The sequence below is a fragment of the Amphiura filiformis genome, chromosome 12, assembly GCF_039555335.1.
Source record: "Amphiura filiformis chromosome 12, Afil_fr2py, whole genome shotgun sequence".
Lineage (NCBI taxonomy): Eukaryota > Metazoa > Echinodermata > Ophiuroidea > Amphilepidida > Amphiuridae > Amphiura > Amphiura filiformis.
The window spans coordinates 64,588,082-64,614,580 of NC_092639.1; the positions used below are offsets into that span (position 1 = coordinate 64,588,082).

Below are 26,499 nucleotides of genomic sequence, written 5' to 3' on the forward strand. Positions count from 1 at the left end.
TTTTCAAGGCCTTGAAAGTCCTGGAATTTGCACAAGGTCCTTGAAAGTCCTTGAAAATAAGAATTTTAACTATAATCAAATTAAGCAATTCTTGGCCAAACTGGAACATGCGTGTTGCGTCCATGTAGTGTACTATGCGTGTACACAGTGTAAGGCGCGTGTATACTTTCTTCTGTACCGCGCTATATTCGCGTGTGTTTATCGCGGAGCCACTAGCGTTCACAGTGTTCCAGTTTGGCCAAGAATTACTTAATTTGATTATAAAGTATAATTTTGACACAATTTGGGGAGTGGAGAGAAGCTGTCACTTTCGTTAATACACAGCTTTTTGTGTTGTGTAAGTCCTTGAAAATAGTGCTTTTGAACCTTGAAAGTCCTTGAATTTGAAAGACTTCAAGGTATGGGAACCCTCTTAACTGATATGCAAATCAAATGTAGCACTATAAAAGTGGAGATTCTTAACAAATTTTTGCACAATGTCGTATGCACACCCTTGATGTCCTGTACTTCGCTGCATGAGGAATGCGCTTAAAAAGGATTTGGCAAAACATTTTATTTTTACCGTACAAGCAGCTACTGTGAAATTGAGACGGTACAAATATATTCATTTTGTGTATAGGTCTGTGTAAGAAAACTTAAAATTGCTGATATAAAAACAAAGAAACTGTTAAAAATCAGTCAAGTGGAAAATTAATCACATGAAAATTGCCACTTTTTTAGTAAGCAGAGTTGATTGTGGATAAGACCAGTATTGAGTTCCATAAAAAAACATCAGATCAACAAAAGGTTTATGCTCATTTTGAATGTTTTTCCAAATGTTTTGGAGAAAAAAAATGATGTTAAATTCATATTTATAGCTGGTATTATGGGGTCTGCTCTACATTACTTTTGCAGAATTTGTAAGTTTTATCAAAATGTGGGAGAAAAAAGACAAAAGTTACATCACAAGTTGTGGTCATTGGGTTTAAGGTGATAGTAAATAAGGGTTATTGGGTGAAGGGCGAAAATGGTCTAGAAAAGAGGGTCATTGAGTATGAGTTTTGTTATGAAGGGGTTAGAATAAAAGGCATATGTGACGTGTGATGTCAAAAGGAGACACTTTTGGGCAGGTTATCATTTTTGATATTTTGACATACCTTAATAAATATTTTGCTTCACAACGCCGTTTTCCCCAATGAAATCGGACATTCCTAATCGAAGATATTGAGTTCGTAAGTTATGATATTATAAAATTGGAAATTGAGATATCGGCCTTTAAAAATATTATTGACAATGTTGAGAGTAGGAATAACCTTGAGAAATGTCTCAAAAAATAGAAGATGCCAGTTATATTCCGGTCTGAAACTATCAGACAATATTTTTAACATTAATAACATCACAAATTTGCAACAAACCCAAATTGTGAAAAAAAATCACCCCGGGCAGATTTATGGCTATTTCTCCAATCCTGCCCAAAAGTGTCTCCTTTTGACATGACACGTCACATATAAAGTTTACTTTAATACCTTAATTTCTGCTTGATGTACATTAGATGGGACATCAATCAAAGTACCCCCTCACTTATATGGTGATTTATATTGCATTTAACAACTATGAGTAAGTTTACTTTTTAAGATGTGTGAAAGGGTAAAGGTGTTGTTTTACGTAAAAATAAAATTGGTCCTTCCGAAACTAATTGTCACCTTGATAATATATAAAAATCAAGATTTGTTTTTGAGTTATAGAAACTATGATTGCTTTCTTAACCTATAGATATTCTGTCATTTATTGTTTATGTATAATGTATCGTTATATATGGGGGACTAAACATTATTATCATAGTAAATTATTAGAGTAGATTATGTTACAAAGGTAACAGGTGATACGAGAGGAAATATGTAATATATGTGAAATTTAATGTGCACATGTGATGTTTTAACCCCATTAATTTGTGTACAATATAACATATTCAAACATAGACCATTTAGGTAATGTTCATGACGTATATAATCAGTTATCAAATTGATTTTTATTGTAATTACTAATTCCTCTGTTATTCATGCACCTCATCACATCCAAATGGTACCAGTGATGTGTCTGTTTATTACCATTAGAGTACTTGCTTACTTACTTGCTTAATTTGAGTGGTGTCCTCAGACTGTAATGGCTTTCGACAACATTCTGTCCTCCATTGCTGTTTTGAAGTCTACAGCCCCCAAGTCCAGTCCAGTGTCAACTTTCAGAATGTCTGTAGATCAGGGCGGGTCTTCCAGGTTTCCACCTCCCGAGCTTGGGTATCAAATGAACTATTTTTGATGCGGACTCCTCACTTCTGGAACAATGTCCAGCAATCTGGATTCTTCTTTCCCTAATCTTATGGTTTATTTTTGGAAGATCTCCATATAGAGCACACATGGTTCAATTACCTGGTGATGGCAAGTAACCAGTGCATGGTACTGGTGTGCAGATGGTACAAAGCCTTGTTATCAATCTAAAAAGAAGACCCAATAATTCATACGCCACATACACCTTAGTATGAGCAATGCAATTTTGATTCCATCATATTGGATTGGTGCTCATGGGGGCCCAAAAGAGTATTCTCCAAAAGAAGAGTAATCAGCATTACACAGGGGTTGTGAATGTTACAGTTATAGTATGTGTTATTGGAAAATTGCGTTGTAGGCAGAATGCAAGCAAGCCTGCGCATAAGAAGTTGATAATTATACCAGGTTCATGGCGATAAAATCTGGATGTGCAATGTTTCATTATCCATTATCTACACACGAAAAAGTCAAGATTTCTCATGTCATATTCGATGTCTTGACCATAGGATTGAGGATGAAGTTAGCAAAAATTGAATATTTTTTTGAGATGCTGGTTGAATTTTGCATCATATATCATCCATCATCATATGCTCACCTCAGGCTCCCATGTTGTTTTTATGATCCTAAGTATAGATACAAAGATATTATAAAAATAAGCTAAACCTAATTTTAATGAAAAAGATTTTTTTAAAGAACATAACTTATTTTTATGTTTTTCCTTCCTTCCTCGCCAGTTCCACCCCAAATAACCACTGGCCCAGGCGACGTCAACGTAGGCATGGATGATTCAACATTCCTCACGTGTCAAGTCATCGGAGACCCTGTTCCCACAGTAACATGGTTCAAAGACCAAACAGAGTTAGACTTGACCCCAGGTAGTAACTCAAAATACCAGAAGACCAATCAGGGCTGCATATCAATGACTTGGTGCTGAGTGACAGCGGCAATTACAAATGTGTCGCTGAAAACAAAGTAGGAACTGCTGAGAGCATGGGCAGACTCACTGTTGAAAGTAAGTTAAGACTGGGTTAAGATCCTTATCAATTTTTAACCTGAATTTAATATGTAACACATGTTTTGTAGTCTCTGATTGCTTAAGGTAGGTGTGTTCAGAAGCTAAAAGGGTGTATATTCTTCGCACATCACTAACAATTTACTTCTGGTTGCTAGGGTTAGGTTAACTTTTCAATTGGACTCGTGTGGGAAAAAGTTGTAACATATAAAGTGATTAAACAATGTTACTGTCTTTTGCCATAGGGTTGTTAAATGTATGGCACATACTTTATTTCCCTTATTGTCCTGTAACATGGCACCTGCTGGTAACACTTGTGCTTCTGTTGGTAAGCACATACTACGGGACAACTGAAAATATGGAACATCATCCTCATATTTAAGTGAACTCTAACCCGAAAAAACCTATTTCAATTTCTTACGTAGAGGATAACATTAGGAAAAATGTTGCCTCTGTGCACCATCATGATGTTTTTTTTCATCAGTTGATGCTTTTGCACCTTAAATAATTTCAAATTTCATATTCAAAACCAGGAAAATCAATACAAGAATTTTTCACTAACATCTGTAGCTTTGAGACAAACAAGTTTCTACTCACAAAGTGTGTGTTTGTATGCCTTTCCATACTTATACTTCGATCATCACACTCACTATGTGAAACATTATGGCGTGTTGTGTTAATGCATATAAGGAAAGCATGATTTAACAAAATTGCCCTTTGCACCACAAGTGTTTCCATAGAAACCTTATTTTGGTAATAAGATGGTGTATCTGTGCTGAGGGTCAAAAGTTGGCTTGAGTATGCTGTTTAATTTCTTATAACGTGACAAAAATTGTAAATCAAAGTCATTAAAACTATACAGTTCTCAAATTTATGATTAACATCATAAATCTCTTCATACATGATGTTGACCATTTTTCGGTGTGTTATAAAACTTCTTTGAATCATTGATTGACTCATAGTTGTTACCAAGAAAAGCAATAATTTTGGGGAAATTTCCCTGACATACATCTTCCTATGACATAATGAAAAAGTGACTGTCATCTTATCTGATATAGTTATTTAATAGAATGACACATAACAGTCAAATAATGAATTAATTGGCCATCAAAGATATTTGACTGAATTTAATTTGAAGATAAGTTTGGGTTTAATTTTAACTAAATTAGTACTTACATAATTCAGTTCTTGATAAAGAAAAACATTAATTTTGGGGAAATTTCCCTGACATACATCTTCCTATGACATAATGAAAAAGTGACTGTCATCTTATCTGATATAGTTATTTAATAGAATGACACATAACAGTCAAATAATGAATAAATTGGCAATCAAAGATATTTGACTGAATTTAATTTGAAGATAAGTTTGGGTTTAATTTAAAGTAAATTAGTACTTATATAATTTGGTTCTTGATAAATAAAAAGAAATAAATCTTCAAAAATGGAAACTGAATCTACACATTATAATGTTGACTGATTGGTGCTCCACCATTTTTGGTGGTGTTCTGAACACAAAACATGTCTTTTGTAGTTGATTTGATTTGTTTTACCAACATGAATAATAACATTCATTCTAAGCAATCCAAATAAAACACACCCAAACTGTAAGATCCAATATAATTAAGATGTCTCTACCAAACATGCCAAATGTGACATCATACAGGTACAGGAAAAAGAAAGCAAAACAACAGACAAAGACACAAACAAGGAAATGAAAATACAAATTTACTACTGCTTTTATATTCTTTACAGGGGTGTGATTCTGTAGGATTTTTGCTGATTTCAGGATTTTTTTGGCCAAAATTTATGCAATTTTATTGATTTTCAGCCCGTTTTGGGGTTTTTAGCCCAATTTCATGCTGCTTTTCAGCATTTTCTACTACTTTCAGGATATTTCACAAGCTTTGAATCTCGCCACTGTCTTTACTTTTCTATACTCTTTTGTTATGCACACAGTTGAACCCATCATGCATGGCCCGCCAATTAACAAGACTGTAAACCAAGGCGTGGTTGTCTACTTCAGGTGTGATGCCAATGGCATCCCATCACCGACACTGAGATGGGAATTCAACAGCAATCCTCTCCCTACCTGGGCTAGTGTATCTAACAATGGTCAGATATTAACTATAAGCTCAGCTACTCAGCAGACTATTGGACGGTATACATGTATAGCAGAGAATAATCAGGGAGCAGTTATGGCCGATGCATATTTGACTGTGAAAGGTAAGATGGACTAGCGGTCGAAATGAAAATTTAATAATTTCATGCCTGCCTGGGCTAGGTAAATAAAAAGTAAATGTTCATGACTGGAGTGCCCATCTCTTTTTAAAAGCAAAGTTTTGGGTCCAGACTCCTCAGTATAAAATATATCCGGCACCAGGGGCCCAGCATATACGTTGCTGGGCATGAACAACCTCTTAATGTGCATTTACACTGTTGCCCATTTGGCAACTATGAAACGGTAACAAAATATCCAATTTGATGATGTTTTTATTTTGCCAGTCGTGGAGTAACAAGCGTAGTTGAATGTTCCATGATGTACACAAATTTTTTTACAAGAGCATATCAAAAAATGCAACCAAGAGAATCTTTAGCAACTGTGGGTTGTAGGAATCATTTCGAACCTTTTAAAAAAACTAACCAAACCATGTCATATATTTGACCTCTTGTCACAGTTATCCCCATCATCCAGCCAATAGAAGACATCACTATCCATTCACAAGAGCGACTGGTGGTACAATGCGTAGCAACGGGGACACCTGAGCCTACATTCCAATGGCTGAAAGGACAAGATGCCATCATACCTAACGCAAAGATATCATTCCCTGCTCCACATATCCTGGTAATAGACAACCTGATCAATGATGACCAAGGTAATGTATAGGGGTAGTATTTTACTCTACCATATCCTATTTGTCCATTACACGGTTCGGCCATATGCAAGGAGAGCCTCGAACTGGCAGCTCATGAAAGAAAGAATTTCGTAACTTGACACAAAGTTATATGACTGGTTCAATTCCCATTCATGTATTCTGCCAGGTCGTGGCTCTCCTCACATATGGCAGAACTATGCAATGGGCGAATGGGTAACTTGACTGCACTATGAGGATATCATTTTCTGCATCATATATAATGTGCTAATTCTATTTGAAATTCATACTCCCCCTGTGGAAGATATTTCCAAAATCTTCCACAGAGGAAGGGAGTGTGGACTTTAAATGGATTAGCAATTAAAGGGTGTTCTGATGTAGAAAACTACTGATTGTCAGTTTAGTTCAGTATATTAAGAATGGGCAGGATTAATCAAAAGATTTGTCACATTCTAAATTTTGCGGCATATGACATTTGGTATATGGAGAATAATAAACTAAAAACAAAAGAACACACAACCCCCTATAAGCAAGTGAATTTTTACATGAAAAGTAGCATTATGTAATATAGTTTACAGGTTTAAAGAGATGTTGATAGAACTGACATTTTGGTTTACAGGAAGCAAGGTAAAAACATGGGTGTAACTAAATGAAGTGATGGTGGAAATATGTCTGGAAGCTTGTTTTCAACACAATACATTGCCTATAGTCTATACTATATATGTTTTTTTTTCCATTTTGAGCATGCCCTGAGCCCAGATTAATGTACATTTATACATGGTCTTATTAAACTGGTACTTGTATCCCTTTTTCTATATGTGATCTTTTCCCATGAGATAAGTGTGAAGTCTTTAGTTTTTAGTTTCAAGACTTCCTGGCAGCTGAGTTGGTGTTCTTTAATTGACTTGCATTTGTACAAGCTTGTAGTGTGTCTGTTAATGCAAATGGGGTACGATGGGGCATCCACAAGACATATTACTGACTTGTACAGGTGCCCGTCAAACAAAGAACACCAACTCAGTCGCCAGGAGGTCTTAAAACTATCAACTTGCAACTTAAAGCTGATTTAATGGGAAAAGATCACATATGCTGGGTCCCAAATGTTACCTGGTTGTGGACAAATTGGTTGGAGTCAATACAAAAATGCAAATACAATAGCTATGCTTTCAATCACCCAATCAAACAGGTGTACTGACATAGCAGATATTGCATATTTACTTTGTGGGGAAGAGGACTGGGCATGCATTCCATAAGACAAAGATGATGATTCCTGTCCATTATGGCAATGTACATGAATGGATTTACATATTTTTGGCCACTGTTAACAGAAGGAGATGTATGTTGTTGCTGACATATGAACCCTTTTGGTATGACCAGTCACACAAAATGAAAGGATTTCACATGAGCTTGAAAGAAATTAGATAAATCAATGTACGCTGAATGCTGATGCTCATCCCAATGCACTCACCCCTGCAGGACTCGTCCAATGGACGTATCGGCATCTCAGCACACATGTATTGAGTTTTATACATTCTCTCACTTAATGGGGTACTACACCCCTAGCCAATTTTGTGCCTATTTTTGCATTTTTCTCAAAAATTATAGCGCATTTGTGACAAGTAAGATATGTATATTATAGGGGCAAGGACTACAACTACTGCACTGAAAATTCAGCATCTCAAGGCAAGTAGTTATTGATTTATTTATCAAATATTGGTTTTCCCTCATTTTTGGCTGTAACTCCACAACTGTTGTCTGTGCTGAAATAAAATTCCAGTGCAATAGTTGTAGTCCTTGCCCCTATAATATACATATCTTATTTGTCACCAATGTGCTTTAATTTTTGAGAAAAATGCAAAAATATGCCCAAAATTGGGCAGATGTGTAGTACCCCCTTAAGCAAGTTTTTAATCGATATCTCTATCAAATGATTCACAATACGCTGCATTTGATAAAAGCAACACATGCATAGACAGACATATCACATCACCTTAAAAAAGCTATTAGTTACAAGTAGGTCACATAACCACTTCTAAAATAGAACATTGTACATTATTTACTCAAGAGAGAACACAGGAGAAGTTTCATTAAGTTTGAAAACAAGTATTGTCACTACCTGTAACCATTGTTGCTAGCTTACAACAAGTAGTGGGCATCCCAGGGGTCTATCACAATTATGCTGACTATCGCTACCTACAGGCTGTATCAAAATGATCGGTAATTGCATTTTTTTATGAATTTTTAAAATAAGATTTTCTGAAACTAGAAGCAATTTGTTTTACCTATGCAGATTGCTGAGAATGTCAGGTGTAATACGAATAGCATAGTCTGTGAAGAACTTGAGTGCTTTTTGAGGAAGGACTTCCTTTCACGATTTGAACACAAAACTTGCTTGGTGACATTTCCCTACAAGTAATAACAATGATGTGATTTGACAGTAAAATGTGAAAACATCTTTTCATCAAATGATCAAAGTCAAGACATATTTGTTTAAAGCAAGTTTGCAGCCCTAGTATTATCTTTTTAGCGCATTAAAAATTAACACAAAAATGATGACCGCAAAGTTCAGAAATTTCTGTTTTGCTTTCCACATTGTGGGCTCTTGTTTAATAAATCTTGCAAGTAGTGAACAAACTATTTTAAGCTGTATGTAGCATTTGGGGTATCACCTTTCTTCATTCAAATGTGCTATTCAGTTGAAATTCACATTTTCTCTATGGAAGACATTACCATAATCTTCCACACAGGGAGTGTGAATTTCAAGTGGGGTTACCTGGATGAGCAAGTCCATTTGAAATCTACACCCCCTGTGTGGGAGATTAAGGTCATGTCTTTCCCATAGGGAGTGTATGGATTTCATCTGGAATAGCCCAATGACAATATGTGGCCTGCTACAACGAAATGAATGTTAAGTCGCAAGTTGGTAGTTTTGAGACATCCTGGCTGACTGAGTTGATGTTCTTTGTTTCAAGTACCCATGAGAATGGTCCTTCTGACCCCCATTCACAAAGGACATACATACTACTGGCTTGAACAGGTGCGTGAGAAACAAAGAACACCAACGCAGTAGCCAGGGTGTTTTGAAACTACCAACTTGTAACTATATACTTATTTCATGGTAGCAGGTCACATATCTGCAAGGGACAACAACATATTTCAACAAATTTAACTCATCAAGCAGTATTCTTATACCATTGCAATCAGTATAATGTACATTCCAATTAATATATTTAATATTTCCTTGAAAATTGCCAATGTATTAGTACCAATCATTCTGATACAGCCTGTAGAGCTCTGTAGAGTTATTGTTACCTTATAACATGCAATGGTCATCCCAGGGGTGTATCAGAATTGTGCTGATTCAGCATATCAGGCTACCTTGTCAACACACACACAGGGATAATATTGACAAAATAGCCCAGTGCACATTACATTCAGCATAATTCATACCTGGGTTACATAGCATTATGTGCATGGATAATGTTATCTCCCAGGAGGTATAAAGTGGAAACATATTGAAATAAGGATGATTCTAGTTTAGGTGGGTTAGGTTTGATGGATTTAGTTACATGTAGGGTAATGTGTGGGTGTAGAGATTGGGATCGGTATACAAACACATGGTGAACTTGATACTTTATAGGGTTGGGTGATTTTAAAGGATGAGTTTCATTCCATAAATATTTTGTTGTAGCGCCATAATTTCATTATGCAATGATTGATTGCTCTACCTCAAAATAGAATCTATCAAACAGGGCAGATCTTCATAGATTTGCCCTGTTTGAGAGATTCTATTTTGAAGTAGTGCAATCAATCTGAATCATTGCCCCTTAAAAAAAGAAAAAGAAAGAAACAACAAAAAAGCAATAAAGCACCAAGTGAAAGGACAAGAATTTCGAGAGTTCTACCCACAGTGTCCTACACTACCCATACCGCCCACTACCACACCTCCAACTCTTTGCTGGATCACACTTATGTTTGGTGCTGTGTGGGTAGGTGATGATAGGTTGAAGCCATTTAAAAAGTGAAAACTAAATCTCAGCAAGAATATCACTGTATTTATTTATACAATTTGAAAATACAATAGGAAAAATGTTTTGAAATAATTAAATATTTTAGCATGAAAAATTTAATCATATACAATTATCATCAATAAAGCTTAGTCCTATAATATTGGTCATATAGACAGTCGTACAGGTGGCTCCCTTCAGGGTGTTTTGGTAGGGTCAGTTGTCAAACACCATACTGTGTCATGGCAGAAAAGAGAGTCAATTATACATTTTGGCTAGTCACTATGAGTGTTTTATGACTCTTTTGTTTGTATGCTAGAAGTGGGCAGTTACCTGTGCCCTCCGAACATACAGACAGAAGATAGGCATTTTCTTTTCATCATATAGGTGGCTCCCTTCAGGGTATTGCGATATGGTCAGTTGGCCCAACATCTCACTGAAAGGTGAAATGAAAAAGCATATGTATATGGCACACTGCCCTCATTGGGCATTAGTCATAAACAAGAAGTGCAAAGTGAAAGATGCTGCCTCGGTTCTAGTTCTTAACTCTCCACGTGGGTGTCAACTGCAGACGACAACTTGGAAGTTTAAAAAAAAATTAAAACTGCAACAATTTCAGAATTATAAATTTTCATGACCATATTTGGAATCAGCATGAAAAATGTATTCAAATGAGTACAAACAAGCCTAGTATTGGTTTAGTGGTTCTTAAGATAACGCTTGACATTTTTAGGAAAATATCTCAAATCTTGGATTTTTTATGTTGAAGCGAATGGCTAGCACACAGAGCATTAATCAAGAGCCCTCATGAGACAGTGATGGCAAATATCCAGCTGACTGGCCCTTTCCAGTGATAAGGCCTGTCTCCCCTTATTACTAAACAAAATAGGAAGATTGAGGCACCATTGTTCATAAAAGATATGAGAAACGAACTGCCATGGAGAGGCATTGAGCTGGGTCACAGTAGATATAGTTTTGCTTTCTGTATTTACTCTATTAAACGCCCCCAGAGCCGTGATATTTTCAGAAGAGGGAGTCTTTTTATAATTAATAATTCCAAAAAAATTGGTTGGGTAAACTTAAGAATTATGTCAAAATGACAAACTATGAACTTAGGATCAATGACTTTCAGATCACTTCATGGTTTGGGATGTCATTTTAGGCAATTACCAATCATGTGTGGCCCTTTCCAGCGCTAAAGCATTGACAACTAAGGTCAATGAACAGAATGATATATGGAATTAAACTGATCAATCTTAAGAATAGTTCTGATGGACCAATCAAATGGTTCACTGCTACATCATCATCAGTTGGCTGCGGAGCAGGCGATTACAAACTTTCTCCAACTAATGCGATCTTGGGCAAGCAAAACAATTTTGTTTGGCTGCAGCATCCCTTCAGTATCTCCCAGGAGGTGCTGGACATACTGTAAGTACAGTGTGCGCGGCCATCCCGGTTTCCTCTTCCCATGTGGTGGAATATAAAGCGCATATTCTTTCACAGGCTCGCCATCTTCACGACGCAGTATATGGCCGAGAAATTTGAGTTGATGAATCTTGACTCTGGCAACCAGTGGAGTGGTGTTGTTCAGGTTGTAGATGGTTTCATTTGGAATCCGATCCACACGCTTGATGTTTAACATGACTCTGTAGCAAGATGTTGCAAATGCATTGATCTTGTTTTCCATGTCCTTGGTAATTACCCATGACTCGCACCCGTGCAGGAAGACAGTAACACACGTTGTCTGAAACAGTTTTTGTTTCGATTGGCAGGACAGGCTTCTCCAAAGGCGTTCCAGTTTCCAGAAAGCTGCCAGGCTAGTGCTTTTCTTCTTTTTAGGTCTCCAACACTGCTACGCCACAAGTGAAATGCAAGGATTGTTGGTCCAACACCCAAAGCACACCTGAGTGATGCAACAGATGTAAATGCTAAACATGTTTTAATCTGAAAGCATCATATTGACTAACAAGATTGTGCTTGAAGGAACTACTTGACCAAATGTTGGATGACCAGCATGTATGTAATTGTTGTACTCATGCTAGCCAAAAAGTATGGAAAAAGCTCATTCTTAAGTTGTGGACGTTGTATTCTCTAGCGTGAGAGATGTTACTGCAAATGGGGCAAGTTGATTGAAGCTTAGTGCCCTGCCTTATCCTGCATGATACACACCTTCTACTATGTATCCTGTGATTAGCTGCACATCCATCTTCAAGTGTGATGATCAATGAGATCAATGTCTTGTTAGATTGATTGGTTGAGACAAGTGACATGCAAAGTTTTATATGATGTAAGAATTTTGTCATGACCTTGGTACAGAATTAGGTCACACTTATGGTTTCTTATTGATGTCTCAAGATTAACATATATCAGACTGGTATATGATGATCCCAAGCAATGTTAATGTAATGTTAATCAGATAAGACAGGGTACATCCAAGTTCAAGTGACATGCAAGATCTTGTTATGACCTTGGTTTTGAAAAATTGGTCCTCTGTCATGATTCATATCTTTAGATAACTACTTGAGACAAGGGTATGGTACAAGCAGATAATCTTATAGTGTTGATAAGTCAGGGGGGCATCTGTTTTTTGTGGTGATTTAAGTTTAAAATAGATCCACATTCCCATAGTGGACATCTTCAAATCACCACTTGGAAGATTCAGTTATCAAAATAAAGCAAGCTATTGTTTTTAACAATCAAACAGATGATCCAAGAGTTTTATATGATGTAAAGTGTCCTGTATTTGTATTGCATAGTATTTACTGTTTATGTCTCAAAATTGAAATATCAGAACTCTTTTATGGTGATATTGTAACATTGGTCAGATATACGAGACAGGACATCCAAGTTTACATGATATAAGATCTTGCCATGACCTAGGTTTAAATATGCCTAAAGTTGCCTAAAGTTGATCTTTTCTAGACTCATGCATGGTGCAAACAAACAGTAATTAGCATAATTATAATGTTGATCAGATAAGACAGGGGATGTCCAATTCTGAATGATGTTATATTTTTTGTTGATTTTAGGTTATAATTGGTCCCCATTTTAACTACTTTTCTATGTCATCACTTCAAGGCTCATTCATAAAGATAAAGCTATCTATTGTCTTTAAAAAATCAAATAGATGAGACTAGGCACATGAAGTTTTATATGGTGTAAAGTATCTTGTGGTTACCTTAGTTGGCCTAATCAGTCATTTCAGACAGTAGGCATCAAATTCATTATGACGTAATATTTTTTGGTGGCCTCACCTCAGATTTGTTGCCCTCACTTTGACATCTTACGGTTATCTATTCCTTCCAGACTATTCCTTCCAGACTTGGTATGGTGATCAAGCAAATAATTGTTGTCTTAGGGTTAATTATATAAGACAGGAGTACTTAACCATACATGACATAATATGGTGACCTGGATTCAATGTACTTAAGTTACATTTGATCTTGATTGATGTCTTTTGTCATATTAAGATTCATGTATAATGAGCTATCAAAGTAATGTCTCATTAAGCTAATTGCATACGACAGGGGACATCCATGTTGACATAATGCTACATCTTGTGGTAACCGCAGTTAGAAGTTTCTCCTTATTTTTGCTATCCCTATTGATGTCCCTAATTAGTCACCACATCCAAGTTCATACCTGTTTGATGATTTATCAAATAAAAGTAATAGTAGATTAATCAAAAGAGACTGCATTTAAAAATGTTTGCATGTAATATCTCATCTTGACCCAAGATTGACTAATGCCCCTGTCCGACTTTCCTGCCACTTGCTGATGCTGCCCGCTGCAGCAAACGGCATGACGTATCAACCAATGACAAGCCTTCCTTGTGTCCAGTTGTCTGCAATGCATGTGCCAGGCCGCTCAGCAGCAAGTAGTATGAAACCAGCATAAGAATTGGCCATTGCTTTTTTATCCGGAATGGCATCTAAGTTCACATCCGCATTCATGCCTGGTGATGATCAATTAGATCAAGTTTAATAAATCATACAAAGTGCATTCAATTGTATGTGATGCAACATTTTGTTGTGAACTTGGCTCAGATTATGAACCGTATTATTTGGTGATGGCCTCTATTGTACAGATCCGCCATCTTGCTACGAAAAGACGATTATCTGTGCAAATGCATGCGCAAAAGTGCATTTTTGTTCTTTAAATTTTTCTTGTGCACATTTATTCAACCCATCAGAATGTTTTCACATAGACCACAAGGTAATTAAAGCACGAGTATGCTATTGAGCAGATGTATTTTCAACAAAAGTACCCGCTTAACTGTTGGGTAAGAAACTGAGGATGATAAGCTCATATTGAAATACCCTACCATGTTTTCACACAGAAAGAAGGCAGGATTCCCCTCGCTAAGCGCACGCCTCAGGAAAGCTCGGTCATAAAACGGATGGCTTATATGCATCAGTGATACACCCTGCCCATGATTTTAACAAAAGAAGGCTAGCACAGGAAAGCTGCAGGATGGCGCACACCTTCCTGTGTAAGGGAATTTCAATATGAGCCCTTATATTGAGATGACCATGCAAAAATTCAATTGATAGCCCTAGTTACCACATCCAACATCTTGTATGATGATCATGATGATCTATCAAAGAAATGTCATGCAAGGTTAACTACATCAGATAGAGAACATGCAAGTTTCCATGATGTGATATCTCGTCTTGACTTTGGTTTAAATTTGGCCTTTTAGGGGCCCCCTCAAGGATGTCTTTGAAGTACCATTTCCAGATTTGTATGTGATAATTGGTCAAAACTGTCTTGTTAGTTAATCACAGGAGACATGGTACATCCATGTTTGTGTGATATGACCATGTTTAGGATTTGTTCCCTATTTTTGGCTAGGTTTGATGTTTTTGGATTATCACATCCAGACTCATGAATGATGATGAGTCAAAGAAATATCTTGATGCAGTAATTAAATGAGACATGGTACATCCATTATTATGCTGTACATGGTATCCAAATGTTATACAAATATTGAATGGTTGTGAATTCAATGATAAGAATATTTCCATGATTTTGCCGAGTTGAATGGAACAGTTCATATTTCACTGTATTTATTTTAGAAGCAACACCCCCACCTATAAGTCGAGGTCCTTACGCTATAAGCTTGTACGTCTGTCGGACTTGCTACGGTGGTTCCGCATCAGTGCAATGGAAAAATGATTATTGCACTTGTCTTGTCTTGTCTTGTCTTGTCTTGTCTTGTAGGTTTTCTACCCAACTCCCCTTGGTGTAGGGGTAATGTGGATAGGGTTAGGTGGTGCGCTTTGAGGTAAATTATTTGAGGTAGAGGTTTGTTACTGCTTGCTTAAAGAGGTTGCTGGCGTTGATGCTGGTGATGTGTTGAGGTAGTGCGTTCCAGTCTCTTGTCGTTAGTGGAGTGCACTCCACTTGCATTGAGTGCAATAGTCCTTTTGCAGCTGACTGCTAAAAATGGCAGAAATAATCAATAGTAATTGACCAATCAAATGACAAGAAACTGAAACTCTGTATGAGTTATATAAACATAGTGTTAGAAATATGTCAGCATTTTTAGGGCCATTTGGGCCTGTAGATGTGGAAATCTATGGGTTCTTACCATTTTTTTTAGTTGTTTCCTATTGTTTTGGAAACTTTTTAAATGCTCATCTTTTGAACTAGTTGTCTAAATTGAATAGGGGTGTCTGCAAAATGTAGCTTTACAAATGCAGTCAACAATCCTATAAGAAACTGAAAATTGCATATATTTAACTTGAACAGACTGATTTTGCTAGATCACACCACATATATGCATGTATGGGCCCAAGAGTCCACCTTTAATATTTCTAACACTGCCAAGCTTTAATGGGCTATTTCAGTTGAAATCCATTATACACCCTGTAAAGGGCCCATATTGAAGACATGTCCTCTCAGGGTGTTGCAGATTTCAAATGGGGTCACCCATTTAGATAACCCCATTTGAGATTCACACCCCCTGTGTGAGAGATTAAGGCCATGCCTTCCATAGGGTGTATGGATTTCAACTGGAATAGCGCAATATGATCTGGACCTAAATGTTCTAAAATGAAATGGCACTTGTCTTATCTAATGTTTGATATAATGGATTCAAGTTCACAGGGCAAGTTCTTGTGAAGGGTCTCATCAGATTAGCCCATATATTTTATCTCGTAGACAACTACACAGGTGCAATATTGATGATTTATCAAGTAAATATCTTGCTAGATAATTAGATGAAACAAGGCAAATCCAAACTCTTGTGATTTACTTAAAGTGACATAGACTTTCTTCTAATGGACTTGATTGTAGGTTTCAGCCTTAATTATCATTCCTGTGACATCCAGTCATTGTGTTCAAATCCATTTAAGTAACCCTTGATGAAGTAATAAGATTGGACAGATTATACATCCAATGATATAAGAGGGTTCTTAGTTACCCTTGTTTGGAGATTTGATAGTCTTGTTGAGGTCCACCTAACTGCATATTTACATTCATTCAGGGTGATGATCTAATAGCTGTCTTGATGGACAAGGTTCATATGTTTAAGACCCTTGTTTGAAATTCAAGTGTTCGTATTTTAGGGCCTTCTGACACATCTTTAACATTCATTCAGGGTGATGATCTAATAGCTGTCTCAAATGATCGGGGGGACATCAATTTTTTGATGGATATGCTGCCCCGGAATTCGGAGATGGTGGGTCTTTGCGAGCTGACAGCGTATCAGAAAAAGAGGTCTTTCAGAACTGTGAAGGGTTAAAATCAAGGGCCTTTCTTGGCTTTCTAGTTGAAAATCACCTAAAAAAACTGAAATGTGAGAAATGAGGGTATTTTAGAGCTGAAATTATCAAAATCAGGGGGTCTTTCAGCACTCTTTTTTTGGGCAAAATTCAGGGGTCTTCTGGAGCTGCGTGGTCCAAACACAGGGTATTTCTCGGGAAGCATTGTATTTGTGTTAAGTGCCCCCACCTGGGTCTTGATCAGCTAATGAAATTCTGGGTATATCTAATATTTTTAGATATATTTTGTGATGACCTTGTTTTGGATTTGATGCTTCATATTGTCAGTTCTTATTAAGGTCCTACTGACCACATCTGTATACTCCAAGTGATGATCTGATTACTGTCTTGTTAAGTTAATGAGATGGGACAGGGCATCTCCAATGTCCAAGGATGATGCAACTTTTTGGTGCAGCTGCAGATCATATTGAAGACTTAGGCTATTTCTTGCAGTTGTTTTGACCACATCCAAGAAATTGAGTGCGATATGAATGACAACAAATATTAAAAGTTTATGGGACAGGAAAAATCACATCCGATATATACAATAGAATGACATTGCTTTAAATTTTGTCCATTTGGCCTGTGTATTATATAGACTGTATATATTTGTAGATTGTTTTAACAATATTTGTGTACTGTTTACTGTGTACTTATTATGCAAAGCAGAGAAGTTATGTTACAGAATCCTTTGCAACATCACCTCTTTATATCAAATGACACTCCTATAACTTTGTACAGGTTTCATGTTGAAAATAAACTGCTAGACATGGGTCAATAGTCAAGAAATAAACATATTTTGAAAGATTTGGATGTGCGCTTGTTCATCAAGGTACTTTTTGTCATCACTATTGACTTATGTTGAACTGGATAGCAAATCAGTACAAATACTACTTTGCCAACAATAAAGTGATTAATGGTAACTTAATTCTTGATTTATATCTTTAAATCATCTGCAAATGTAACATATATCCATATGAGTTTCTTTATGATTGAACAAATCCATAGTTTATAGTTAGATGAAAATATTACATCCACAGAATAAGAATACATTCATGTGGACCCATTTTCAAACAATAAGAACAAACAATTACTATAATTGGTTAATAAAAGCAGATGTATAGATAAATCATTAACTATACTATTGTGAAGAAAGAGTGAACAGTTTAACCAACCCAAAGTGTTACAATTAAACATGACAACAAATAAACACAAATCCCGACCGGCACACAACCCAACTTGAAAAAAAAGCAAGGGAATGTGCGGCATGGGAATCGAACCCACGACCTTCCGATATCTAGAGCGGACGCCTTATCCATTAGGCTACCAGCTCCCACTGATAAGCGGTGGTTAAAGCTGGGTCTAATGTTATAGCAGTCATGGTATACAATACACACTTTTTTTTTTAATGAGAGGCGCCCGGAAGATCTACACTCTGATGCTTAATCGTTTCCCCAGTATAATGTTAAGTAAAGTAGGTAATGGGGATACGCATCCTGCACAAGAACAAATAAACACAATGGGGAACGATTGCTCGCTACAAGAGGAAACTGAATATATTTAATAAGAAAAAGTGAACAGTTTAACCAACCCAAAGTGTTACAATTAAACATGACAACAAATAAACACAAATCCCGACCGCACACAACCCAACTTGAAAAAAAAGCAAGGGAATGTGCCGGCATGGGAATCGAACCCACGACCTTCCGATATCTAGACGGACGCCTTATCCATTAGGTTACCAGCTCCCACTGATAAACGGTGGTTAAAGCTGGGTCTAATGTTATCGCCCTCAAGGTATACTCTACCCACACACGACGCTATTACGCTCTCCGCATGTGCAGGAGATCATTATTGATGCTTAATCGTTTCCCCAGTATAATTATAAGTAAAGTAGGTAATGGGGATACGCATCCTGCACAAGAACAAATAAACACAATGGGGAACGATTGCTCGCTACAAGAGGAAACTGAATATATTTAATAAGAAAGAGTGAACAGTTTAACCAACCCAAAGTGTTACAATTAAACATGACAACAAATAAACACAAATCCCGACCGGCACACAACCCAACTTGAAAAAAAAGCAAGGGAATGTGCCGGCATGGGAATCGAACCCACGACCTTCCGATATCTAGACGGACGCCTTATCCATTAGGCTACCAGCTCCCACTGATAAGCGGTGGTTAACGCTGGGTCTAATGTTATAGCAGTCATGGTATACAATACGCACACACAAGTATTACGCAGGTACGCATGTGCAGGAGATCATTATTGATGCTTAATCGTTTCCCCAGTATAATTATAAGTAAAGTAGGTAATGGGGATACGCATCCTGCACAAGAACAAATAAACGCAATGGGGAACGATTGCTCACTACTATTGTGTATTACGATTGATTCCTACATGTACAATGTGGTTACACTTACATTATTCTATTTTGACCTTATTACAGGTTCTTACAGCTGTGTGGCAAGCAACTCAGTAGGCAGTAAAAGAGAGTCTTTCAGCCTTGATGTAATAGGTAAGAATTTGAATGAAAATCCTTTGAAGATAGTCCATAACATTGTGCCCCTAATATCACTACAAGTTAACATGTAGTGATTGGAACTTGCAGCTTGAGTCACCACCAGATATAAACTTGGAATGATGCTTCTGATATGGTGTCAATGAGACCCAACACAGCATACTGCACAGGTCGACAACCAATTGCGGTTTGCTTCGATCTGCCGTGAGTTTTCCTCTGGTGGCAACTGTAGCGCATGCTCTAGGCTTACCACAAACTGTGACAGCCAAGATAGTTGCCCATAGTTTTCTACAGGTACACTGAGACAATAGACATAAGGAGTAGCTTCTTTGCTAATCAGGAAAATTTGAAATTATGTCAAATGGTTTCCTTGAAAGCAAACTATATATTGGTTCGCCTAAAGTTTGGTAGTGACTTGTGATGTAGGTCCGTATTTTGCTGGTCGCAGTATAGAAACGCACATGTTAAGTTATAATTGAAGACCAAATTAAAAAGACTAGTTTGCGTATGATGTCCTGTCTCAATTATAATTGCGCAGAGCATACACACCTGCAAGGGCGGTTTTTTCTGCATGCTTGCAATGTAACAGTGAAAAAGCAATGACAATAATACCAAACCAAAGTGAACCAAAGAATAACAACGCTAATGGAGAACTAATTTGCATATTATCTCACAACAAAATCTATCATTTTACGAATAGAGCTAACTTGTATGTTTTGTTAGACAATGATATTGGCTCCTTGAAGCCAAAGTTACTGTTTTCACAGCATTTCCATATATATTTATTATTTGCTTCATGAAATACTTGATTTATTCCATGTGTTTCCCCAATGGATTCCCGAGTAATCCCCATAATTGATATTTTTCCCTGTGAACCATCCTACTGAACATATCATGACAAAGACTTCACTGTTTTTGCTCAAATTTTTTGTCACCCACTTTCGCTTAATTGCCAATATCTGGAGATAATTTGTTTTGGGGGTAGATTGAGTTTTGGGTGAATATTGACACCTATATGGCTGCTGTTCATTCCTGAGGATAATGAATACCAAATGGAACATAGGCTACTGTACTCATTTGTTTTTTCCAAGGGCGTCTGTCTACCTGATCTAACTAGCCATGGTATAAGTAGTTTTGTTAGTTGAATTGGCAAGGCAAGATTGGGCCAGAATTGACCTTTTCGGTAAATCACATAATTCTATGCGGTTAGACCTGAGATGTTGTCATTTGACGTCACAATGATGTGCACATCATTAAGTGAACATCGTTACTGCGCATTTCAAAACCGTTAAGTGCACAGTAACAATGTGGGCATCTGCGTGATAAAAAAAAAAAAAAAAAAAAAGCGCAGTGATTTATAGTGCGCTACGCACAGGCACAACGCCTACACGTTGATCCACAAGCCTCGGCACACTTTACAGGTTGTCGCTGACCACTATGGCCCACATCATTCCATAAACCATTAAACAACAATTCAGGGACTTTGCTGCTTCAAGAGCGCACACCCTAGACATTCCACAAATAACCATCGCAACCAGGATCAGCTCCCGAGTTTCGTACAGGTTACAACGAGACAAAATTAGCAGTGAGTTCCTTGTCCAGGGAATTTCAAGCTAACTCAAATTTCCACGAGATCGTACTAGGCACCGCCAGGGTTCGAACCCGCAACCTCTCGCACCATAGTCGAACGCCTTATCGATTGAGCTAACTTGACTGCTAAATGATGACATGTCAAGTCTAACCGCAAAGAATTATGGTTTTTACCGAAATGGTCAATCACTTAGACTCAAGTGCTCTCTCCATGGTTCATTTAGAATTGGGTAAATGAATCATGAAAGTACTCCATCCTTCGGAGGGGACGTTGATATGTCAGTCCTGTGTTCAGAGAGCCATACCTGTACATGTATCTCACAGCCAGTTTCGAAAAGAGTAGGGTGTTAACCCCTGACTGTTCCCAACCTGTCCTGGTGTTCAAATGGACCCCAATGGAAATAAGCTTCAGTGGAGGCTTTCTTGGGTTATCCAGGGTTGTCAAAACCCAAACAAACAAATTTAAAAAAATAGTGTTTGTAGTAATCTATACTTGAGCCCCTGCAGACATTTAAGAGTGAGTTTATGAATTTGAAAAACTTGGATTCTGATGCTGGTTGCACTAGATCTGATTAGGCACTTCAACAGTAAAGAGCAGCATCTCAGAATGATGCTGAATGATTTATGGGGTGTTTTGGATAAACATGAACCAAGATGTTTTGCAAATTTTGCAGCAAAGTCAGAAAAGGGTAATTGGTGTCCAAGAAAATGTAAGCATTACTAAGAATGTTGTTTTATTAGCAATGTGCAATCAGTTAAACTGAAACATGCATGTATTTATTTGTTTTAACTTTTTTTTAGAGATTATGTGTCTGTCAAACTAATAATTTGACAAGTGAGCTGATACAGTGGCTGATAATTTATAAGTTGATCATTTGCACATAATAATACTGATTTGATTAAGTTCCTTAATTTGATTGGTTTTGATTTTTGTGTTGCTATTTTGTCTTTATGCATCCATTATTTTCACATTAAACAGATTCTCTGTTATCGCCTCACAACATTGAAATCTCCGTCAAGTTTATTCATGATGATTGACGGTACAAATGAAACATGAAATTTCAGCTGTTTTTCGAGTTGTGAAAAGGGCTAACATGAGAGAAATTCATTCTTATCACACTTGCACATAGCAGCAATAAAAGTAGAATTTTGACAGTGTTCATTTATTTAGAACTCTGAATGTGCAAGGTGTGATGGTGATAACAAAAGTTGTCAATCATATTATTAAGCTCTTATCTGATTTTTTAAACTAGGGATTCAAGGCGCAAAGAGAAAAGAAAACCAAAAAATTCAAAAATACAGAAAGCAATGGCAGCAAAATTAAGGAAATAAGTGAGTTTTGATCAATGACTTAAATGAGTCCAGGCTGATGGCATTCTTGATTGTAGATGGTAAGCCATTACTTTCAAAGTTGCACCCTTCAAGTATCTACAAAACTATATTGCATGTGGGTATGTAGATATGTTAGGGTGTGTGCAGGGGTGTGCGGGTGTGTGTAGGGGTGGGGGTGTACATGTAAAGATATCCTAACGAGGATGCACATCTGAAAATAGCAGAGTAACGAGGACAACCAGCAACCAAGGGTGTCCATGATTCCCCAATCTACCAAAGAGTGTATTGCAAACAATGAAAAAATTGCATCCAAACCATCTCATTTACCGGTGTTAAGTCAAGTAATGCTTGGACAGTAAACACTCAAGTGGGTTCATGGTTTGAAGCCTAGTTATGTGTTTGCAGAGTCCTTGGTTAGATAGGAAAAAGGTGTAGGTCCTCATTTGCAGTGCTTTGTAAGTAGGTGTATGTGGGGTTTGTGTGGGATGCCCATTTAGGCAAATAGTTGTATGTAGCATCCGACATAATAAATGATTTTGTTTAGCAACAGAGAAAACTGTATTAAGTATTCATACTTCTTTCTAGGTCAAAAAGTTAATTGGCAGAATCAACCTAACAGGTGCAGTTCCCTCTATCAATATCAAATCCCCTCAAGCTGAGGAAGTTTATAACACAACCAGGCAGTTACTTCGCACAAAAAATGGGGGAAGCTGTAATCTAGCTATCTCCTCCTATATGTAGTTTACCCCTCCTCAACCGATGTGCAAGGTGTCACTTTGGCCTAGTCCCATAAGACATTACAGCTTTAATCCGCTACTTCCTTGGTTCAGATGCGATCTTGAGCTGGGAAGACATGATAGGAATGAAGTAAGGGAGAAAAGCAGATCATTTCAAAGGTTTGATGATTGCATGTAGTGTTGTATCATGACATGATTGTAAAGTGATGCATTGAGGGGTGCGTGGGAGGCAGATTATCTACCTGTACGGAGAGATAAAATGTGATTTTGAAATGTAAAGAGTGTGGTTCTATTTAAAGAATTGGTATTCAGTTTCAAGCTTTTGCTTAGAATGTGTATGTGTTCTCTGAAAGATAACATGAAAATATTGGAAATAAAATTGTTGATCTGAAAGTCAAAGCAGAATGTAGACGATATTATTGTGATATTATAAGAAGAAAAAAATGTGTTTCTATGGTGAACTTAGTGAAGGAGCATTACATTTACCCATTTTAAGGGTAGACGAGGTATTGTTGGTCGAAGCAACCTAAAAAAATAGATTTTCATTATCTAGATCAATATATTATTGAAAAATAACACCTTGATGTTTTGCAAAAGTTCATTCTGCAAATCATATACTTTGCAAACTTGCTTAATTTATTGTTGTTAATGAGTTATGTACGTATTACAAAAGTGGTGTTGTTTCAGCCCTCTTTACAACATAACTCAAGTATATCTGTGATATTTTGATTCTTCTACACACTTGCTATGAATTGAGCAATACAGTTTTTGCCAAAGCTCACTACCATTCGTAAGATGCTGTGAACTACCAAATCACAACAGTTTAAAATAATTAATAACCTTAAGCAGGTAACAAGTACTTCCAAGTACTAGGTTATTCCATTTTATAATCCACACACCCGTGTAGAAGACTACACTGTAAAATGGTTGCCCTTTATAAAATCCAGTTGGAAAGGGAATAATTTGAACTGTTGAATTTGCTTAGAATTCCAGAGTCTTGGTGTGGCAATAGATTTCAAATGTATTAGACCATTTTATGCAATTCACAGCATCTTCAGAGACGAACAGTGTAGAAAATCATCAAAAGAAATCATTTATCATAAACAGTGTGGGCTGTTGTTCTGTTCAAAAATTTCAGAAGTCTGTTGAATGACCACTAATATATCAAATTTCAAGTTTGCCTAATCATGAAACTCTCATGGCCAGTTGGTTACAGTGCATATCTCCTGCTTCCTGCTTGAAATATAAATAAGTTACAACCAATGAGGTAGAACCAAGGCATTTACTTGTTTGTTTGTTTGCCTAGGTTGGTCCGTAAGGGACACATGCTGTACCGACCCTGCTATGTTTGCGTGTCACCATTCTCACTGTAAACTATATGATTGCTTGTATGAGTTCTGCATCTAACATATTGTGCTAATAATGCACACTTATTAGTGCTACAGGTGCAGATCTAATGCTGAAGTTTAAAGAATTACATTATTGTCATAATTTGGGCTCTAATTAATAAATGCCAGAGGTACACTATTTGCCCTCCATGAACGACAAGATGGTAGATTTACCATAGTGTTACGCACAGTGCAATTTTGAGTTGGTACTCTTTAGTATAATCTCTTTGGTTACAACTGAAAATTTGCCTCCATTGTTTTATTCATTTCAAAAGTCCCCAATAGCCTTTGCACCAGAGTAATGTGCCTTCACAATGTTTTTGTGGTATTGAACCGTTCTGTTGCTCCTTGTCTGTGTTATAAACACAACACAAAGTCCTCACTCAAGTGACCCATCATAAGTGTAAACCTGGTTATGTTACGACAATTTAATTAATATGGTCATGTGCATAAACTTGTTAGCTCTAATTTTATACCACATTTCCTGCCAAAAGCTCTAAATTGACAAAGATTTATACCAATAAATTAAATTTGGTACATTTTCAAAAGTTGCAAATTACCAGGAGGACACAAAGATAAATTGCATAGCATGATCATGAAACGATCGCTAGGTAATATCGATTGCACCAGCCAATACGAAGTCTGCTTCCAAGAAATGCTGGTTCAATCATGCATCTCAAATGAACACTTGAATAAATCACACTCTGTACAGGTACTTGGGATAGTCTATAACAGGCAAGCAGTTTTGTGTGATCTTTTTGATTTGCAACTTTTGAAAATGCACCAAATGTTAAATATTGGAATCAATCTTTGTCAGTTTATAGCTTTTGATAGCAAATGTAGTATCAAATTGGAGCTAACAAGATGCTGCAAACAAGTCTATCTTCTTCTTCTTTCTTGGTTGAGTCGGCAGATTCAGACTTAGCTGTAGGCCTACTATTAAACGCCAACTTATCCAGGAACCTAGGACTAAGTGCAGATATCAAAACCGGGGATGATCCCCCTTCTCTTTTCGAATAGCTCTGACACTTGAACGTGCACAGGGATGAATCCTCCTGAACACGGGACCAACGGCTTTATGTGACTTCCGAATCACGGATGAAGCACATACACTACCTATATCTGCACGTGGTAAGCAGTGTATGGGAGCAATTAAATTCTGAAATTAAATTACTGAACTTAATTGAAGGATTCCCGACCATATAGGAACTTTTTGGGAGGGAAGAGAATTTTCACCTAAGGCAAGCCCAAGGCTCGAACCCTCGTCGATCGTATCTCCCCGCCGGCAGTGCAACGCCTTAACCACTCGGCCCTCAATCGAATTGTTATCACATAATCAGGTTTAGACTTATGACGGATCATTGGAGTGAGAACTTTCTTTATGTGTTGTGTCTAGTTCAAATCTGAGTTTCATCTATTCAATATTGAAATCCCTTCTGTTTTCTATCATTGCTTCCTCTTATTTAGTGATGATTTCAAACAATCACTAACCTATTATTAGTGTTGAATTCGACAGCGTATAATATTATGCATAGCAACAGTAATGGTTAGTTGCAAAGCTCAGGAAACCTGGACAGGTTGCAACAGACAGGGCTTTATATCAAGTGAAACAGCTTGTTACAAAAACATCCAATTCATAAATCATTCTGTAATGGCAAAAATAACCAGGTAAATATATCTGCCATTTACCATGAAATAGTGGAAGATTTGGGGAAATAGGTAGAAAGAGGAAGCTTGAACTGAAGTAACCTTTGCAGTGTTAGCGATCCATTGCTTGATGGCAAACCGCATAGTTGATGTGCTATCTCACTTTTCAACAGCTTTGTTCCTTTCACGTTTTCAGCTGACAAGCGTAAAAGGAAGTGGTTTAAAATAAGTTATTTTTGTAATAAAACAGTTTAAAAAAGAAAGAAGATAAAGTAGGAAAGAAGTTTGAATGAAATAACAGGTAAAGAGTTGTTTAGG

The 26,499-nt window shown here is 37.0% G+C and overlaps 1 protein-coding gene across 1 annotated transcript in view; it reads left to right on the forward strand.

Annotated features, from left to right (window-relative positions):
• Positions 1-26,499, forward strand: part of LOC140166573 (contactin-3-like) — a 177,565-nt gene that overhangs the window by 74,488 nt on the left and 76,578 nt on the right. The window contains 5 exon segments of the mRNA XM_072190069.1: positions 3,038-3,199; positions 3,202-3,315; positions 5,274-5,540; positions 5,993-6,190; positions 19,416-19,484. Of these exon segments, the coding sequence (XP_072046170.1) occupies positions 3,038-3,199; positions 3,202-3,315; positions 5,274-5,540; positions 5,993-6,190; positions 19,416-19,484 (810 nt within the window).